The following is a 19,802-nucleotide window of genomic DNA, read 5'->3' as shown; positions in this document are numbered from 1 at the left end:
GGTGCAGTTCCCGTTCTCTGGGGTGGGAAGGAGAGGGACAGAGCGACGGAAGGACGATGTCCTCATTGATGTGAAAGGCGGAGACCACCTTTGGCAGGAAGGACGGGACAGGCCGAAGCACAACCTTATCCTGGTGGAAGATCAGGAAAGGTTCGGAGCAAGAAAGAGCCGCTAACTCCGACACCCGTCGGAGAGATGTGATGGCCACAAGAAAAATGACCTTGCAGGACAGAAGGCGAAGGGAGACCTCCCGTAAAGGCTCGAAGGGGGCTGATTGGAGCGCCGAGAGCACCACATTCAGGTCCCAGGATGGAACTGGAGGGCGGTACGGCGGAACAGAGTGAGCCACCCCTTGTAAGAAGGTCTTAATTGGCCCCAGAGGGGCCAGGGGACGCTGGAGAAGAATAGACAGCGCCGAAATCTGTCCCTTCAGAGAACTGAGGCTCAGCCCCAGGTCCAGACCCGACTGGAGGAAGGACAGGATCGTGGGAAGAGAAAACCGGAGAGGTGGGATGCTCCGGGACTCACAGAACCCCAGATAGGACCTCCAAACCCGATAGTAGATCCTAGAGGACACGGGCTTACGAGCACGGATCATGGTGCGGACTACGTCCGCGGAGAAACCCCGTCGCGTTAAGACGGCGGTCTCAATAGCCACGCCGTCAAACGTAGCGAGCCTAAATGCTCGTGGAAGATCGGTCCCTGAGAGAGAAGGTCTTCCCTGGAGGGCAGTGGCCACGGTGCGTCTGCCAACAGCAACATTAGGTCGGCGTACCAAGACCGGCGGGGCCAATCCGGGGCGATCAGAATCGCGGGAACGCCCTCTGCCGCGATCCTCCGAAGAACCCGTGGCAGGAGGGGGAAAGGAGGAAAGACGTACAGAAGGGAGAATTCGCGCCACGGAAGGACGAGCGCGTCGGCGCCGTACGCCTTCGGGTCCCGTGCCCTGGCCAGGTATCGGGGGACCTTGTGGTTGAATTTGGAAGCCATGAGGTCCACGTCGGGGCGACCCCAGCGAAGACAAAGGGCTTCGAACACCTCTGGGTGCAGGGACCATTCTCCCGGGTCGATGGTGGACCGGCTCAGGAAATCCGCCGCCCAGTTGTCCACCCCCGGGATGTAAATCGCGGATAAGGCCGGCACATGCGCCTCCGCCCAGAGGAGAATGAGGGTCACCTCTTGCATCGCTGCAGCGCTGCGAGTGCCTCCCTGATGGTTTATGTATGCCACAGCCGTGGCATTGTCCGATTGGATCCGAACAGGGTGGCCCCTCAGTAGATGGGTCCAGTGTCTGAGGGACAGAAGAATCGCCCTCAGTTCCAGAATATTGATTGGAAGTCTGGACTCCGATAGAGACCAAACGCCCTGGACGGACCGGGGAGGGAAAACCCCCCCCCCACCCCCGTAAGCTGGCATCGGTGGTAATCACCAGCCAGTTCAGTGGGAGGAAGGACCTCCCCCGTAGAGGGATATGCAACCACCAGCTGAGGGAAGCCCGAGCCAGGGGAGGCAGAAGAAAGGTCCTGTCCAGACTCCTCGGTGATTTGTCCCAGGCCGACAGAATTGCCCTCTGAAAGGTGCGGGATCGGAATTGTGCGAACGGCACCGCTTCGAAACAGGCAACCATCTTCCCCAACAACCGCATGCTGGATCTGAGGGAAGGGCGGTGATGACGGAGGAGACTGCGAACAGACCCGCAAAGGGCCAGACGCTTGTCCGACGGGAGGCGGACCTCCGCCAACTCCGTATCCAGGAGCATCCCCAGGAAGATCAGCCGTCTGGAGGGGGTAAGAGAAGACTTGGGGTGGTTGATGATCCAACCGAACCGCGTCAGGGTCTCCAGAGTGAGTCCCACACTGCCGGATGCCTGAGAGAAGGAGGGTGCCTTGACCAAGATGTCGTCCAAGTAAGGGAGAAGAAAAACACTTCTTGAACGCAGAAGGGCCAAGACAGGGGCCAGGACCTTGGTGAATACTCGAGGAGCCGTCGCCAGACCAAAGGGAAGGGCGACGAATTGGAAGTGATCGTCCCCCTACCGCGAAGCGCAGGAAGCGGTGATGACATGGAGCAACCGGAACGTGGAGATATGCATCCTGAACGTCGATTGAGGCCATGAAATCCCCTCTTTCCAGGGAGGCCACTGCGGACCTGAGAGACTCCATCCGGAATCTCTGCAGTCGGAGAAAACGGTTCAGGCGCTTTAGGTCCAAGATCGGTCGCACTGAGCCTTCCTTCTTGGGAACCACAAAGAGGTTCGAGTAGAACCCCCTGAACCTTTCCGACGGAGGCACGGGGGCGACGACACCCTTGTCCATTAGAGAGCGAATGGCCGTGAAGAAGGCGGCCGCTCGTACGGGATCCCGCGGAGGACGGGACCGGAAGAAACGGTCTGGCGGAATGGACGCAAATTCGATCTTGTATCCGCAAGATACAATCTCGAGCGCCCATGCGTCTGAGATGTGGGCCCGCCATACGTTCCTGAACAGTAGAAGGCGGCCCCCCACCCGGGTGGGTGGGGGCGCACCTTCAGGCAGAGGGCTGCTGGCCTGTGGGAGCCCGTGTGGGCTGGGGCTTGCGCCAGGTAGATTGCGTCCGAAAAAACGGCTTCTTGCGTCTATCCTGGGCTGGGCCAGAGGAAGAAGAACCGGCCGCGGGTCTAGACCCGGTGGGCTTGCGAAAGGACCGAAAACGGGACGAACCAGCGCGACCACGGGGGGCGCCCCTCGGCCTGGACTGGGGGAGGTGAGTACTCTTCCCACCTGTGGCCTCAGATATAAGTTCGTCCAGACGGGTTCCGAACAAGCGGGAACCCGTGAATGGTAGGCCAGCCAAAGAGCGTTTGGAAGCGGCGTCCGCCGCCCAAACCTTCAGCCAGAGTTCCCTCCTGACAGAAACTGCCAGGGCAGAGGAACGGGCAATGAGGGCACCCGCATCAAGAGAGGCCTCACAGACAAATTTTCCGGCCTGGACAATTAGTTGGGCTAAGGAACGGAGGTCCTGTAGAGGGACGTCCGACCCTAACTCCCGTTCCAGTTGCAAACCCCATTCAGAGACCGCTTTACCAGCCCAGGCGGAGGCAAAGACCGGTCTAAGGGCCGAACCAGAGGCAGTAAATATGGCCTTGGAGAGGGATTCCGTACGACGGTCCTCAGCAGACTGGAGGGAAGATCCGTCTTGTACAGGAATAGTAGTGCTTTTGGACAGGCGAGCCACGGGAGGATCAACCTTAGGCGGGGACGTCCACGTGGTCACAGAATCCGCTGGAAAGGGATAACAAATGTCCAGCTTTTTGGGTGTAACAAAGCGGACGTTAGGCCGGGTCCAAGCCTTGGACACCACAGAAGAAAAATCAGCGTGGATGGGAAAGACCTTGGAGGCCTGTCTGGGGCGAAGAAAGGACACGCCGGCCTGTTCAGAGCTGGGGGGGTCATCGTGTATGTGAAAGGTATCACGGATGCTAGTGATAAGATGCCCCACCGCGGACGCCAATTTGGACGGAAGCTCTGAGTCCATGTCCACGTCCGAATCCGCCAGTTCTCCCTCAGAAGGCGTATCCCTTTGAGAGGATAGACTTGACTGAGCTCGCACGCATGGCGGAGAGAGCGAAGCATCTGGAGAAGATGTGCGCTCAACCCTTGAACGTTTCTGAATATGCCGGGCCCTGGAAGATTCGCTGGGAGGCAGGGAATCAGTGGGGGCGGCAGAAACGGTAGTCCCAGCGGGTGCGACAGGGATTGTGGCAGCCTGCGGGAGAGGCGGTCTATCCACGAGACGGCCCACTACGTGTGTAAGGCTTTCCACCGCCTGAGACAGAGACCTAGCCCAGTCAGGGGGTTCAGAGGCACCGGGGGGCGCAGCAGAAAGCGGGCCCTGCACCGGGGCCTGACATGCAAGGCAATGCGGCTCAGATTGCCCACGCGGAAAAAGTTCCTTGCAGGCGGTACAGGCATGGTACCAGGGTTTGGGGGCACCCGTGGGATCTGACATGTTGAAAAAGTGGTCGTACCCTGATACAGAGACCACAAGGGGTTGCAGCAGCTATGACCAGGAGGGTTAGGAGAGGGTTAACTGTCCTACCAGTGTCAGAAGAACGTCAGGAGTGAAGTCCAGATCAACAGCTGCAGAAAGGCAGCAACAGCAGAGAGCGTGCGTCCCAGAAACGCAATCTATGCACCAGGAGTCTCCCACGTGGCTCAGCTTCCAGAACGGAGTGAGGAAGCGCGGCAAAAAACCTCAGCAGAGGCGCGGGAAGAAGCTCCGCCCCCTACACGTTTGAATGTCTCCTGTGAAGGAGAACGTAACTCCGCCCCCAATGACGCGCGCGCGCGCGAAAAAAGAGCACGCCCCCTGCTGCCGTGACTCTCAGGTTTATGCAGGAGCGTGAAAAACGAAAACCTTTGTCCGTAGAATAAGGCCCGCAGGCCCAAGTGCGCGGCGATATGCAGGTGGGTGACCTCACCGAGCCTCCTCTGTCACAATGTCCCCCGCCGAGCCCGAACCGCCGATGTCGGGCCTAAGCCCCGCCCCCCGATCACGCACGGAGCGGCGGCGGCGGGGAGGGAGAAGGATGTCAGGAGAGTAATCCGGGCCCAATAAACAGCGTGGGGAATCAGCCATTGGGGAGCGGAAGCAGCCGCAGATGGGGAGATCTACAGAGCGCTCAAATGACGACCACGGGTGCCCCCCCAAACCCAGTGCAAATAGGGACAGGGTATGGGCTGGAAAAGCCATCTTACCTGTCTTCACCCTCAGTTCCTTCCAGCAGGGTCGCCCCTTCAGCTACTGGCACCGCAGTGGCAGGAAGCTGGGAGAGGGGCTTTGCGTGCGGGCGACCCCCTAGCTGGCGGGATGTAGGGGAGCCATTGCTGCCCAGATCCCCTATTGCTTCTGTGGGGGAGGCAGCAGTGCAGATAGTTGGCACTGGCGCAGCTCACCCCGGGAGAGCAGAGAGGCCAATGCGTCTCTGGTATCCCTAGGAAAAAACAAAAATAAAATAACAAATTAGAGAAAAAATTACAACAAGGAGAAAACAGCCCTGCAGTAGCAGGGAGTGTCTTGCCTCCTTGGACACTAAGCTAAAACTGGTAGCCTCTATCTCCAGGCTGAGGGTATAGCTGATGGAGGAGGGGCTTAACAGTTTTACTTAGTGTCACGCCTCCTAGGGAGCTGAGCTATACCCAAGGTCTGTGTCCCCCAAGGAAAATGGGCGAGAAAAACCCTTTAACAGCCTATCGCCATGATGTATAAGATCGTTGGTTGATAGGCAACTGGTTAAGATAAACACAACACTTATATGAGTAATCAAATCTTGTCACGTGCTGCTCTTTATTAACATCATTACAGATTAATAAACTTAGCAAATGGGAGAGAATGACAGAAAAACAGCGCAATACTAGAGTGTCTGGCGCACAGATCTCTCCCCTGTACTTTGCTGAATCAAGAGGAAACTTTCTGGCATGTCCTTCAGCACTCAAGTGCTTCCTCACAGGTGGACAGCAATAAAGAAGTAGCAGAAGGGATAACAACATTGGAGAAAAAGAAGGTGCAAGGAGTTCATCACCGAATAGCAATCAATCCTACATCCATCAGTTTCTGAATTTTCTGGGCAATAACTGGGTTCTTCAAATGTCTAGAAAAACAAAAGACATAGTTTACCCTATACAGAATATAAAATAAAAATAGATACTGCCATCAAGACAAGGAGCCTACTCTGGATCTTAGATTGTTGGGCATCCCAATTTATGGCAATTCTACATTCAGGTAAGGTGCCAATCAACCAACGAAAGGCTAATATCCCTATATTGAAAAAAAGGTTTAAGAACAAAGTCCAGTATTTATAGGTTCTCAATATTAGACCAATGGGGAAAGGGGTGGACATAGGATAATGATCTATTGGGGTCTCAGTGGCCAGACTCTCACCCATACATCTGCATCTGATCGGCAAACGTTCATAAACCCGGGACCCCCGCCCGCAGATCAGCTGTTTGAGAAGACCGTGGTGCTACTGCGAGCTCCATGGCCTACTAGCCGTTTCCTGCATGCCAGTGACTTCAGGACTATTTACATGGCCTGGGCACAGCTCAGCCCCATTGAGGTAAATTGAGCTGAGCTATGCCCAGGCCACTGAAATAGCGGTGACGTCACTGGCATAAGGGAAACCGTGAGAAGGCCACGGTTCTACTGCGAGTGCTGCTGCTAATCTGCTGGGGTCCCTGGTGTCAAAACCCTTTAAAGTAAGTCTTTAAAATAAGCTAAAAAATCTTTATGACAGAGTACTTCTGAGTAAAAGGATAGTACACTTAAAATGTTCATTAACTCATGTGAATTACTCACTCGCTCAGGGCCTGTGGATCCTTTTGCATCTGTTCTAATATAAGTCTCATTGCTGGATCACTCATTATTTGCTGCACTTCTGGATCTGCCATAGCTCTGCGCTTTACATCCTCGGGACTGTCATTTCGATGGTACTGTGACATCATACACCTTTGATAGCCATCAGTTGCTTCCTATGTACATAAATTAAAAACACAGTTTATATTTATGTCACAAATCTTTGTCTATGTAGCCGAGCGTTTACTGATCACTTATAGGGAATGTATAATTTTTTTTACTAATTAAAACCAGATACTGATACATATCCTTTTTGTCATCCGTTTTTTATTTTGAGACTACATTTTTAACATTAACATGCTCATGCAAGATGGCTGCCCCATCATGTTAACAGTATTTACAGATGTTCTTTATTGCAGTTACATGCAGTCACTTACTAATCTGTCTCCCTCTCACTAAACTCTCCCCCCTTCAATCTGTTCTAAATTCTGCAGCCAGGCTCATCTATCCATCCAACCGCTACACTGATGCTACTAATCTGTGCCAGTCACTTCACTGGTTGCCCATCAACTACTGAATACAGTTCAAACTTCTCACCCTCACCCACAAAGCTCTGCACAATGCCGCACCTCCATACATCTCCATCTACCACCCTACTCATGCTCTCCGTTCTGTTAGCGACCTAAGATTAATAACCTCCATAATTCGTACCTCTCACTCCCGTCTTCAAGACTTTTCTCGAGCTGCACCTACTCTCTAGAATACTCTGCCCCGGCATACTAGGTCAATCCACAACTTCTCCACCGTCAAACGTGCCATCGTTTCAGGCAGGCTTATCAAGCTAGCTAAAATAATTTTTCCCGGACTAAACCTTTCCCCCACCGACTCCTCTGGCCTAAACTCGATAGTCTAGTAGTCCCGAAGCAGATCAGCCGCCACCACTCCTGTCAGTTCAATAATGGCTCAAATCCTACTTCTCACAATCAACTACCTTATGTGTCACCCCCAATTCCTCAGGTTGTAAGCTCTTGGAAGCAGGGCCCGACTTCAGTTGCATATTATCCAGTTATTTTTGTTTTGTATATGAACCCTATGAACTTGTAAAGCGCTACGGAATATGGTGGCGCTATATAAATACATTTTATTATTAGTTACATGGACCATATATTACAATGAAAAGGACATAAGCTGTGACCATCTCCTATTGCCAATGGTGGATCTTGTGTTCTCTACACTGAGGTTTTATCTTTCAATGTAATGCTGCCTATTGACTGCTAAAAAGTGATTTGTACAGAACAGAAAATGTCAGCCGAATATTAGACTTGTGAGCCAGTGTGAAACTTGCATGACTTTAGTGTTTTCTTTTTTTAAATATGGTAACATGGAAAATTAAAAAAATAACTGAAAAATTCTCAAAAAAAAAAATAGGTGTAACAAAAGCTTGATTTCTGATAATGCATCCCCTTTAACAGCATGTATAGGGTCTAGAAAAAAGTACTTTGACCTATGGTACTTGAATTGCTTTATTATATACTTGGCTTGCACAAAGGCTCAGAGTATCCACAATTAGATAGCAACTTATGGCAGGTTTTTGTACTGTACCTTGCATGCAGAGTCCAGATCTAGTGCCTTTTGATAGACATCCATAGCCTTAGTGTAATCTTTCATGGCCTCCAATGCAGCAGCTTTGCGAGTATAGCCTTTAACTGACGAGTACAAATAAAATAATGTATAGATTAAAGACATTTGCCTTGATTTTTAAAATGATGCCAAATACAACCCTAAAAGCAGATGACAATCAGGACTTGAGCACATAAGTAGCCTTTCTAGACTGAGAAGTAGGTACTTCCCTTTCTTAGCGGCACAGCACCTTGTAAGGAGTTGGGAATATGATCTAAACGTGGCCCTGCACATTAGTATAAAGTTGATCAAAACAGAGGATTTCAACTAAAACAAAGTTTGTTGGTTGAAGATTAACAATGAACAATCATGAAAAGAAGTCAGCCATGTTTAAAGGGGTTATCCAGGAATTCCATATCAATCACCTATCCTCAGGAGAGGTCATTACTATCAGATCGGCAGGGGTCAGACACTTGGAACTCCCTGCCACAATCAGCTGTATGAAGAGGCAGCATTGCTCTGAACACCTAGTCCTCTTGCTAGGCCAGTGAAGGCAACGTACATCTGCCATGTGGCCTAGGCGCAGCTCAGCCCCATTCAAGTGAATGGGGCTGGGCAGAGTTTTTGGCCCAGGAAAGGGTGTAGTAGACGTTAACATTTTTTTGCCAGATCTCGCAGCACACAGCCCTATGGGAAGTGTTGTGGCTGCAGCTCATCTACACCCACAACCTCGAAGTGTTGGTTGTAAACAATGCAGCGCAGAGGGAGCACGGAGACTGAAGTGAAGACTCAGGAAGAGGTGACAGGCACACTATTATGCTCAGCAGTAGGGCTGAAACGATTATTCAAATTAATTAACTCGACAAAAAAAATAAAAAATAATCCTCGATTCGTTTGTGCCATGTGACCATTGAGCGAGTGAAGAGCTTGCCATAACTCATGCCCCGTGGTCACCCTCCTGCCCGCACAGTGCTGCACTGAATCCTGATCTACACACATCGTCAGGACATGGTGCACATATTATGACCTGATGCTGTGTGACGTCAGGTCCCAGTGCAGCGCGTGAAGAAGAGGATGGAAGATCTCTGGAGTGTCGGCAGTGCTCCTACAGGAAAGGAAAGTATATTAGTTCACTGGCGCTGCGGCCGAGCACTGATGTCTAGGAGGGGGAGTGGGGGAACTGATGGCAGTGGGGGCAGCTGATCGCACTGGGGGGGGGGGGGGGGGGGGGGAATCAACTGATGACATGAGGAAGCTGGTCGCATTGGGTGGAGATGGTGGCATCGAAGGGGGAACTGATGGAACTCTGGGGAGGAACTAATGGCACTGGAGGGGGAACTGATGGCAGGGGAGCTGATGATTTTTTTTTTTATAGAAAACATCCTTTTAATTAGATTTTTCTTATTCGAGTACTTGATTAATCAGTAGAATACTTGATTACTAAAATAATTGATAGCTGCAGCCCTACTCAGCAGGAGACCAGACACGGTTTACACAATTAAATGACATGTTTTAGGGTCCCACACAACCCCTTTCTAAATGGAATAGCCCTTTAAGTTATCCCCTATTAGATCGGGGTGGGGGATCCCATCGCCAAGGACAGCGATCATCTCTGGAATGTCCATAAAAATGAATTGAGAGGCTGCCTCCTTCATTTCAGGGGGGCTGCAGGGGGCACAAAGTTTCCATTCTCATGATCGGTGGGGGTCCCAGCGGTAGGACCCCCACCAATCTAATAGTTTTGCCCCGTCCTGTGGATAGGGGATAACTTGAAACAACCAGAATACTCCTTTAAAAGCTCTGCAATCATAGAGTGGCTCAACTCATCTTATTTAGGCACTGGGGTTCTCTTCCAATAAGAACTGCAGAACACCTAAAACTAAAACCTTGCTCACTATGCAGACATGTAAAACACAGAAGACACTCACTGAATGCAGGTTCTAGTCGTATACATTCTTCACAGTCCTGAAAGAAGTACAGAAGGATCACTTACCACAAACAGATCATAGGAAAGCTTTGGACAACTACACAGTACTGAAGGGGCACAGGGAAGAAGTGAAGAAGAGATGTGGGACACATTAGTATTTAAGAGTCTCTCAGAGAAGTCCTGTACAAAACTATAGACAGGCTTTTAATAATTGAGGAGGTCCATGGTTAGAGTTCTCATCAGAATGCAGTGTCCAAATGCTTGGTCATTTATCATTGCAGCGGTATTCATATTATTCATTACCTTTAGTGCAAGCTGAAATTCCAGCAGCTTCGTGTAGCATGCAGCACGGTTGCTGTACAGTTTGGCATCTTTTGGATTCCTCTTGATCGCTTCTGAGTAATGTTTCACGGCTAGTGGATAATCTCCTGCAAGAGAAAAAACATTTCATCTATATTATGTCTGCCCATGAAGGAAAAAACAGAGGACGACATTAACACTGTTGTCATGTATTTTTGAAATAAGATGGAATCATTCACATAGATATACATCACTTAAAGGAGTTTTCTGGGATTTTAATATTGATGACCTATCCTCAGGATATGTCATTAAATATCAGATCAGCGGGGGTCTGACACCCGGCTCCCCCGCCGATCAGCTAGTTGTGTGAGCGCAGCCTTCCCTTGTTTACCTGCTTGCCGTCGACAGCGCAGTGGTGACCAGGTGTAATTACATAGAGTGCTATCTAAGGTAGTGAGAAAAAGCAAATCTAGGCAACTGGAACTCCTCGTCTTAGGCTGAATATATTTACTGAGTATTTCTAGGCCAGGGTTTTAACACGTCTCCAAAACTGGCATCAGCCATCTCATCTGAAAGTTTCGCCACAGTTCTTGCCCAGCTTTAGACCCCCTTTATCAACCCTATGGAGGGGTTACGAGTACTATTTAACTTATCTACAAATGTTTAAGGAAACAGGAATCAGCCTCACCTACAAGATAATAATTAGCTAAATAGCTATAATTAGAATGCCTCCATAAAAGCGTGGACACACCACAAGGTTTACAAATGTGACATTTAGCATTTGTTCCCAAAAGAGAACTACAACACGTGATGTAATGTGTCCAAAAGTTGATCCATACTTCACTGGCAATGGTACAAATGTACACAGGAATTGTGAATTAAAAAAACAAAACAAAAACATAAATATGTATAAAATTTATTAATTACACATATCTATCAAGATGTAACCCAATTATAAACAAACACTCACAAATCAACTGCTCAAGACAATGGAAAACGTTGCCTAAGGACATATTCACACGTGAAAAAAATGGGGGCAGGTGCCCTATTGTGCTCTGCAGGAGGCTAGACAAGGTTTACACCGGTTCCCCAGACAACTGGGCAGCTAATGAGGCTTACTTAGCAGCCAGTTGAAGCCTGAGCCTGTACACTGCTTTCAGCGATAAAAAAAAAAATATATAACAAAAATACAAAAAGCTTTTTATTTTTAATTTATCATGAGCATTTATTTTTTTGGAAGCATTGAAAAACTGTATAAAATGTGGTATTATTGTAATCGTGCTGAGAATGAAGAGACTAGGTCAGTTTTACAGCAAAAAACTGGCGGAATTGCTCCCCCTCCCCCCCAATCTAACCAAATTTGAAATTTCGCTCCAGATTCTACTACATTGTATGAAACAGTGAATTGTGCCATTATAAATTACAACTTGCAAGAAACAAGCCCTCATACAGCTATGAGTTATGGTTCTGGGAAGGCAGGGAGTAAAAAACACAAATTTGGAAAAATTAGATTTTTTTGTACTCACCATAAAATCCTTTTCTCGTAGTAGGCATTGGGGGACACAGCACCATGGGGTATATGTCCAACTACCACTAGGAGGCGACACTAGACATAAAAAAAAAAGAAAAGTGTTGGCTCCTCCCCGTTGGGCTATACCCTCTCCACAGGCACTAGACAGATCACTTTGTACCAAAAGCAGTAGGAGAGAGAAGAAAGGCAAGGAACCAACAACTCCCGTATCAGGAAAGATCAAGAGACCAGCCCGGAGAAGCAGAAGTAAAAAACATAGGGTGGGATCTGTGTCCCCCAATGCCTACTACGAGAAAAGGATTTTACGGCGAGTACAAAAAAATCCAAATTTTCTCGTGCATGGCATTGGGGGACACAGCACCATGGGACATCCCAAAGCAGTCCCCGAGGGTGGCAAAAGAACAGCCATGCCACCTGTTGGGCATACAGGTGCGGGAAACCATGTGACCCAAAAGGAGAAAAGCACGGAATAGGCAAGAAGCCTCATACAAGGGAGAAACCCAAGGAAACCACAGTGAAGACCGCCAGCACCACAGGACAAAGGCCTGGGAGAACGACCCAAATGCAAGAAGAAGGCAAAGGGGAACCTGGAGAGAAAGTAGGACAGCACCGCGTATTGAAGCTACCTAACATTCCAATAACACACTGAGGCCAACCCCTGACAGGCCAGGGGAGCAAGAGAACATGGAACCACTGAAGGCCAAACAAGTGAGGGAAGCCATAGCAAGGCTCACTGTGAAGGGAGCAGGTCTCCCTTCACCGCAAAGCAGGTTAAGTTAAGCGCCCTATTGAAAGGAAAAAATCCCAAAAGGCGCTAAGGGAAACTGCCAACCCTTGGAAGGAAAGGGGGTTGTAAGTAAAAACCAGGAAAAGAGCAAAGATAAGACCTGTATCCCCAACCAGGAGACGAGGAACGAGCCTCTGAAAACAAAATATCGCTGAGAAGCGCAAGACCGGTGAAACTCTGGCCAAACAAAGCATCAGGGAAAAAGGGGACCAGATGCAGGCCCAGGAAACCTCAGCAATGGCACACTGGAGTGAGGGAAGCCATAGCAAGGCTCACATGAAGGGAGCAGGACTCCCCCCCCCACTGCAAAGCAGGTGATGAAGTTAAGCGTCCTATTGAAAGGAGAAAACCGCCAACACTTGGAAAGGGAGGGGGTTGTAAGTAAAGGCCAGGAAACAAGAAAAGCTAAGATAAGACCTGCATCCCAAAACCAGGAGACAAAGAACGAGCCTCTGAAAACAAAATAAATCGCTGAGAAGCACAAGACCGGAGAAACTACGACCAAATGAAGTATCAGGTAGATGCAGGCCCAGGAAATCTCAGCAGGGACACACTGGACTGAGGTACATGGGAGGAGAAGGAGAGTACTCCCAACAGTCTAAAGGAGGAAGGTTCCAAAAACAGGAGGAAGGTGGAAATGCAACCCGTAGCACTAAACCACTCAACACCAGGTACTTGACGTGGGAGGATGGGAAGATAGACACAAATCCCAAGAGGTCCACAGGGCTATTGGAACGAACCCACAAGGGAAACAATCAACCCAGGCCCCTCCCAAACAATGATTATCATACAGAATCTGTGTGGTCAAATGAACGGGGACAAGAAATCCAGAAAGGAGTACCCGCTATGGGCTCACAAGGAACCAGGAACTGAACCACCAGAGGACAACAAAAAACTGAATATCCATAGGGGAAGGAATTGGCCATGGACAACTAGCCATTCTAAGAAAAGTGGCTAGCAATCTGCAGAGCAATTCAGCCAGAGGCTGCCTACCAGACCCTAGGAGCAGTGCAGCGTGCCCTGAGAAGGAGAGCAGAAGATGGCGACCCGGAGAGAGCAGAAGCCACACAGCCGAAGGAAGAACCGCCCCTCTGAGACAGAGCAGGGAACCTGGAGCTGGATTGGCAGGCAGGAGAGGCCCGTCCCAGGCTCCCCCCACGGAGGGGAGGTGACGGAGCAAGTCCGGGAAGGTCGGAAAGTGGGCAGGGAGTTGTGGCCTAGTAGGCCCGAAAAGCTGGGGCCTAAATTAGCGGAGCGCGGCCGCGAAAGTGCTCCAGAGCTGCCGCGATGAACGGGGGCCAGATGGGGGAGAGAGGAGTCTCCAGAACTGAAGAAGCGACCCCCAGAGAGGGAAAAAACGAAAGGCCAGGGGGCTTCTGGGGCCAGGATACAGCTGAGAGATGTAGATATCCGGGAAGGAAGGAGAGGGGGGAAATGCGCCCAGGCTCGGGGAGGAGAGTGGGAGACCCTAATCTAACATACTCCCCCCTCAGACATCTTCAAGGGCAGCAGTAAGCACCCCCTTTGGCGGACTCGACACGGGAACCGTGGGACTGCCAGAATTCCACTGCGGAAAAAGATTTGGGGACTGAGTGGCTGCCAGGTAACTGAGTACGCGCCCGCAGGGGGGCAACTAAAGTGGAACACAATGGAGCCACCCCTGCAGCAGGCCGGAACCTGCAGAGAAGAAAAAAAAAAAAAAAAAAAGTAGCAGGATGACCTGCACAAAAAGCAGGTCAGGTCTGCCTCCTACGGACACTAGAACAAGACTGGTCTGTCTAGTGCCTGTGGAGAGGGTGTAGCCCAACGGGGAGGAGCCAACACTTTATGTCTAGTGTCGCCTCCTAGTGGTAGTTGGACATATACCCATGGTGTTGTGTCCCCCAATGCCATCCACTAGAAATTACAAGGTTCTGAAGTGGTCAAATACAGGCTAAACTCTTCTGACATGGATCCCAGTCTGGGGAAGAAGCCGGCATGTGCCAAGGCCTGTGAGAGCTGCAGGCCCACATACAGTACATGGCATGAACTCCGACCTATTGATCTTGGTGTGTGTAACTAAGATGTAAGGCCTCTTTCACACTTGCGTTGTCCGGATCCGGCGTGTACTCCACTTGCTGGAATTACACGCCGGATCCGGAAAAACGCAAGTGAACTGAAAGCATTTGAAGGCGGATCCTTGCAGACAAGCGATACGGATTAGGTCTGGATGCGTTCATTTTCAAATGCGCAATTTTACAAGCATGTTCATTCAGTTTTGCCTGCAACTGCAATTCAGTTTTTATTGCGCAGGTACAATGCGCATTGATGCGTTTTTCCCTCGCGTGATAAAATTAAGGTTTACAAACAACATCTCTTAACAACCATCCGTGAAAAACGCATCGCATCCGCAAGTAAGATTTCCACGCAGCCCCATTCACTTCGATGGGGCCAGTGTTAAGTGAAAAACACAGATTAGAACATGCTGCGATTTGTGCATTGCGTGAAAAACAACCCTCATGTACACAGACCCATTGAAATGAATAGGTCCGGATTCAGTGCGGGCGTAATGCATTCGCATCACGTGGAATACTCGCTCATGTGAAAGGAGCCTTAGTTGAAAGTACACTTTAAGACAGATGAACAACTTACAAGTTTCTGACATGCACAGCTCCTCTAGGGCTCATGCACACGACCATATTTTTCTTATAATCCTACCCACTTTTATTTAATTAACATACGCACCCATTTTTTTTTTTTTTTTTTTTTATGGGGCCATGCACACATCAGTATTTTTTGCAAATTCCTGTGTCTCTTGTGCAAATCTCAGCACAGGTCCTATTCTTGTCCATATTTGCAGATGAGAATAGATCTCTATTGATGTAAGAAAAATACAGAATGCACACAGAAGGCATCTGTACTTTGTGGACCGAACACTATGTTGTGCACAAGTCCTTGGAAACATAAAAAGTTACCTTTTTGGAAGGCCTCGTTGCCTTTATTCTTCTCGTCCAGAGCTAGCTCAGGATTTATATATGCTAGGCGTTCCTGTTCCTTTAGGATTTTCTCTGCCTATAGATTTAAAACACACACATATTATAGTTCACATTTCTCAATGTAAAACTAAAGATAACTCGTGGACATCAATTCATCCAAGTTATTTCAGATTTACAACATAAAACCTGACTGGAACATTTCAGCAAAGTGCACAAATTTTTGTTCCACCAAGATATTTTTTAACGTGTTTAGGTCACTCTTCTGGCATAAATACACTGAAACATATCACATTTGGGCAAAACTCCTACATTTATGAAGCCCCTGCACTTTTTCAGATACGTGTGAATGTGTTTAAAAGATGGGTGGGGTTTTATAGAGTTGTGGCAAGCCCAACTCATTAGTGAGATATTTTCTAAGGCCTCATGCAGATGACCGTATTCTGCAGTTTAAGGATCAACAAAATACAGAGGCAGACACTGCCTTTAAAAATGCCCAGAACAGTGCTGTACACCGTCCACTTAAGCCAGTGACGTCACCGGGCTCCCTGCTAGGTGGATCCCCAGTATGTCACCGGCTAACTGGCCTTACCCTGCGCAATGCAGCGCAAGACAAGGGGAGCATCGGAGCAAGGAAATCCTACATGCTATAGGAGTGAAGGGGAGCTTATAACCGGGTTCAGCCTTGAAACCGAACAACCTCTAAAAAATAAATAAAAAAAAAGTTGTGAGTTTTGGATGCCTTTTGTTGAGGGTGGGGAGGCACAACAATATGGACATAATTGGTCAAACTACCTAAGTAGTGCAAACTGGGAGAGAGATCAGTGCACTACTCATATGGTATATGCGCAAATCTCCTCAAATCTAAACAGTATTTTAGAAGTTATCCTACGTCTGTACACACTACACATTTCTTTACTTCTGCTCCCGCGAGTACTGACCTGCTGACATTTCTTAAGAACATCTGGTGTTCTGTGCTCTGCCAAAGATTTGTTGAAGAACTGAATTGCTTCCTTGTACTTGTCTTCTTTGTAATAGGAATTTCCAATACGTGCATAAGCTCTGCAGACAAAGGAAACACCGTTATAAACTAGTGCACATAACTCAATGCCCTTCTAATATAATCAGTGAAATTTCTGTAAAGAAGGGTCTTAAAATAAAATGCATTCAAAAAGGCAATTTGCTAAGCCAAGAGCATCTGCATTTTCATGAAGTTACAATATAAAAGCACTGACATGTTTCACAAAAGGAACATTTGTAACTTATCAGAAATCAGTGTAAAGTATTGACTAACCCCGATCAGTTCCGAGGCTTGTCATGGTAATCTGCCTACAACGCTGTATACGAGGCACAGCTCAGCAGGCATTGAGACAGAATCTCAGTCACCATAATAGTTCTCTGTAATTGTGTATGGGACAGGTTCTAGGCCCTCTAAGTGGGCTAAAAGTTATTATGTAAAATGGTTAAAAAAAAGTGTAACAGTTCAAATCACCCCCCTTTCCCAATTGTACATTTATTTAAAAACATAAAAGGTATCGCTGTGTCCAATGTCTGAGCTATTAAAATATATTTAAAAAAAATTTAATACACAAGTCAATTTTTTTTACCTTATTCCCCCGCCCCCCCCCAAAAAAATTAAAATAAAAAAAATATATTGTATAACCGTGATCAAAATGTTGTATGTACCACACAAAAATGGTACTAACAAAAACTAGATTGCCCAACAAAAAACAAGCCTTCACACAACTCTGTAAAGTTATGGCTGTCATAAAATAGTGATGCAAAGAAAAAGAAGATTTTCTATTTTTTTTTTTTAGTAGTAGTAGTAGTAGTAATAAAACAAAACACTTATTTGGTATCACTAATTGTATTAACCTGCAGAGTAGTCCTTGCTAGCGCACAGTGAACGCTGTAACATTAAAGCAAATTTTACATGTGACATCTGTATAGTCCCCGAGCGAATCATGCTCCGTGTGTGAGTGTGATCCTCCGCTCTGGACTTGCAGGAGCACACAGCATTATCATGATTTATAATGCTATGGATCTCTGCATGGCCTTTTATCCACAGAATCATAGTGACAAAGCGGTCAGAAATAAGGTCAAGCAGAGGCACATAGCATTATAAATCATGGAGAATCACACTCCCACACGGAGCGCAATTCCCGCAATGGACTCGCTCGAGTGAAACAGCCCTAAGGGTCACAAATGACTCGATAGGGACTTACTTGGCAATTTGTCTATAGTCTTCACGATTTTCTCTTCCGACCTCAATGGCTGTTTCACATAGCTCTCTGCACCGATTGTAATCTCCTTGTTCAAAGTATACAGCTGGATAACAGATGAAGACAGGTCAGTTCAATGGTGGAATACATTAAATCCATTCTGGGCGGCCATCCAGGACCCCTGGCCACCCTAAGTGCAGATCAGTGTCAGCCTGTAACTTAGGGCTCTTTCACACTTGCGTTGTTCTGTTCCGGCATAGAGTTCCGTCGCCGGGGCTCTATGCCGGAAGAATCCTGATCAGGATTATCCCCATGCATTCTGAATGGAGAGAAATCCGTTCAGGATGTCTTCAGTTCCGGACCGGAATGTTTTTTGGGCGGAGAAAATACTGCAGCATGCTGCGCTTTTTGCTCCGGACAAAAATCCTGAACACTTGCCGCAAGGCCGGATCCGAAATTAATGCCCATTGAAAGCTAAACGTCGTTTCGGCGCATTACCGGATCCGACGTTTAGCTTTTTCTGAATGGTTACCATGGCTGCCAGGACGCTAAAGTCCTGTTTGCCATGGTAAAGTGTAGTGGGGAGCGGGGGAGCAGTATACTTACCGTCCCAACAATAAATAGAGTTTTGTTTGGCTGTTAACCCTTGCTTTGTTAGTGGGAAAAATGGATTAACCACTTCAGCCCCGCTAGGTGAAACCCCCTTCATGACCAGAGCACTTTTTACACTTCGGCACTACACTCCTTTCACCGTTTATCGCTCGGTCATGCAACTTACCACCCAAATGAATTTTACCTCCTTTTCTTCTCACTAATGGAGCTTTCATTTGGTGGTATTTTATTGCTGCTGACATTTTTACTTTTTTTGTTATTAATCAAAATGTAACGATTTTTTTGCAAAAAAAACGACATCCATATATAAATTTTTCGCCAAATTTATTGTTCTACATGTCTTTGATAAAAAAAAAAATGTTTGGGCAAAAAAAAAAAATGGTTTGGGTAAAAGTTATAGCATTTACAAACTATGGTACAAAAATGTGAATTTCCGCTTTTTGAAACAGCTCTGACTTTCTGAGCACCTGTCATGATTCCTGAGGTTCTACAATGCCCAAACAGTAGAAAATCCCCACAAATGACCCCATTTCGGAAAGTAGACACCCTAAGGTATTCGCTGATGGGCATAGTGAGTTCATAGAACTTTTTATTTTTTGTCACAAGTTAGCGTAAAATGATGATGATTATTTTTATTTTTTTATTTTTTTTCTTACAAAGTCTCATATTCCACTAACTTGCGACAAAAAATAAAAAATTCTAGGAACTCGCCATGCCCCTCACGGAATACCTTGGGGTGTCTTCTTTCCAAAATGGGGTCACTTGTGGCGTAGTTATACTGCCCTGGCAATTTAGGGGCCCAAATGTGTAAGAAGTACCTTGCAATCAAAATCTGTAAAAAATGGCCTGTGAAATCCGAAAGGTGCACTTTGGAATATGTGCCCCTTTGCCCACCTTGGCAGCAAAAAAGTGTGACACATCTGGTATCGCCGTACTCAGGAGAAGCTGGGGAATGTGTTTTGGGGTGTCATTTTACATATACCCATGCTGGATGAGAGAAATATCTTGGCAAAAGACAACTTTTCCCATTTTTTTTATACAAAGTTAGCATTTGACCAAGATATTTTTCTCACCCAGCATGGGTATATGTAAAATGACACCCCAAAACACATTCCCCAACTTCTCCTGAGTACGGCGATACCAGATGTGTGACACTTTTTTGCAGCCTAGATGCGCAAAGGGGCCCAAATTCCTTTTAGGAGGGCATTTTTAGACATTTGGATCCCAGACTTCTTCTCACACTTTCGGGCCCCTAAAAAGCCAGGGCAGTATAAATACCCCACATGTGACCCCACTTTGGAAAGAAGACACCCCAAGGTATTCAATGAGGGGCCTGGCGAGTTCCTAGAAATTTTTTATTTTTTGCATAAGTTAGCGGAAATTGATTTTTTGGGTTTTTTTCTCACAAAGTCTCACTTTCCGCTAACTTAGGACAAAAATTTCAATCTTTCATGGACTCAATATGCCCCTCAGCGAATACCTTGGGGTGTCTTCTTTCCGA

General features: G+C 47.6%; 1 protein-coding gene across 1 annotated transcript in view; it reads right to left on the bottom strand.

Moving 5' to 3' along the window:
• Nucleotides 1-5,306: 5,306 nt before the first annotated feature.
• Nucleotides 5,307-19,802, bottom strand: part of STIP1 (stress induced phosphoprotein 1) — a 50,905-nt gene continuing 36,409 nt past the window's right edge. Inside the window, exons 7-14 of the mRNA XM_044274127.1 lie at nucleotides 17,693-17,795; nucleotides 16,409-16,529; nucleotides 15,450-15,546; nucleotides 10,181-10,305; nucleotides 9,879-9,915; nucleotides 7,933-8,036; nucleotides 6,334-6,506; nucleotides 5,307-5,629 (exon numbers count right to left, since the gene is read on the bottom strand). Coding sequence (XP_044130062.1) covers nucleotides 5,557-5,629; nucleotides 6,334-6,506; nucleotides 7,933-8,036; nucleotides 9,879-9,915; nucleotides 10,181-10,305; nucleotides 15,450-15,546; nucleotides 16,409-16,529; nucleotides 17,693-17,795 — 833 coding nt within the window. The 3' untranslated portion in view covers nucleotides 5,307-5,556. The remainder of the gene's footprint in view (nucleotides 5,630-6,333; nucleotides 6,507-7,932; nucleotides 8,037-9,878; nucleotides 9,916-10,180; nucleotides 10,306-15,449; nucleotides 15,547-16,408; nucleotides 16,530-17,692; nucleotides 17,796-19,802) is intronic.

This window comes from Bufo gargarizans, unplaced genomic scaffold (assembly GCF_014858855.1).
Source record: "Bufo gargarizans isolate SCDJY-AF-19 unplaced genomic scaffold, ASM1485885v1 original_scaffold_1489_pilon:::fragment_2:::debris, whole genome shotgun sequence".
NCBI classification, from domain to species: Eukaryota; Metazoa; Chordata; class Amphibia; order Anura; family Bufonidae; genus Bufo; species Bufo gargarizans.
Note: the sequence above shows the minus strand (reverse complement) of the source record. Positions and strands in the feature narration are given on the sequence as shown.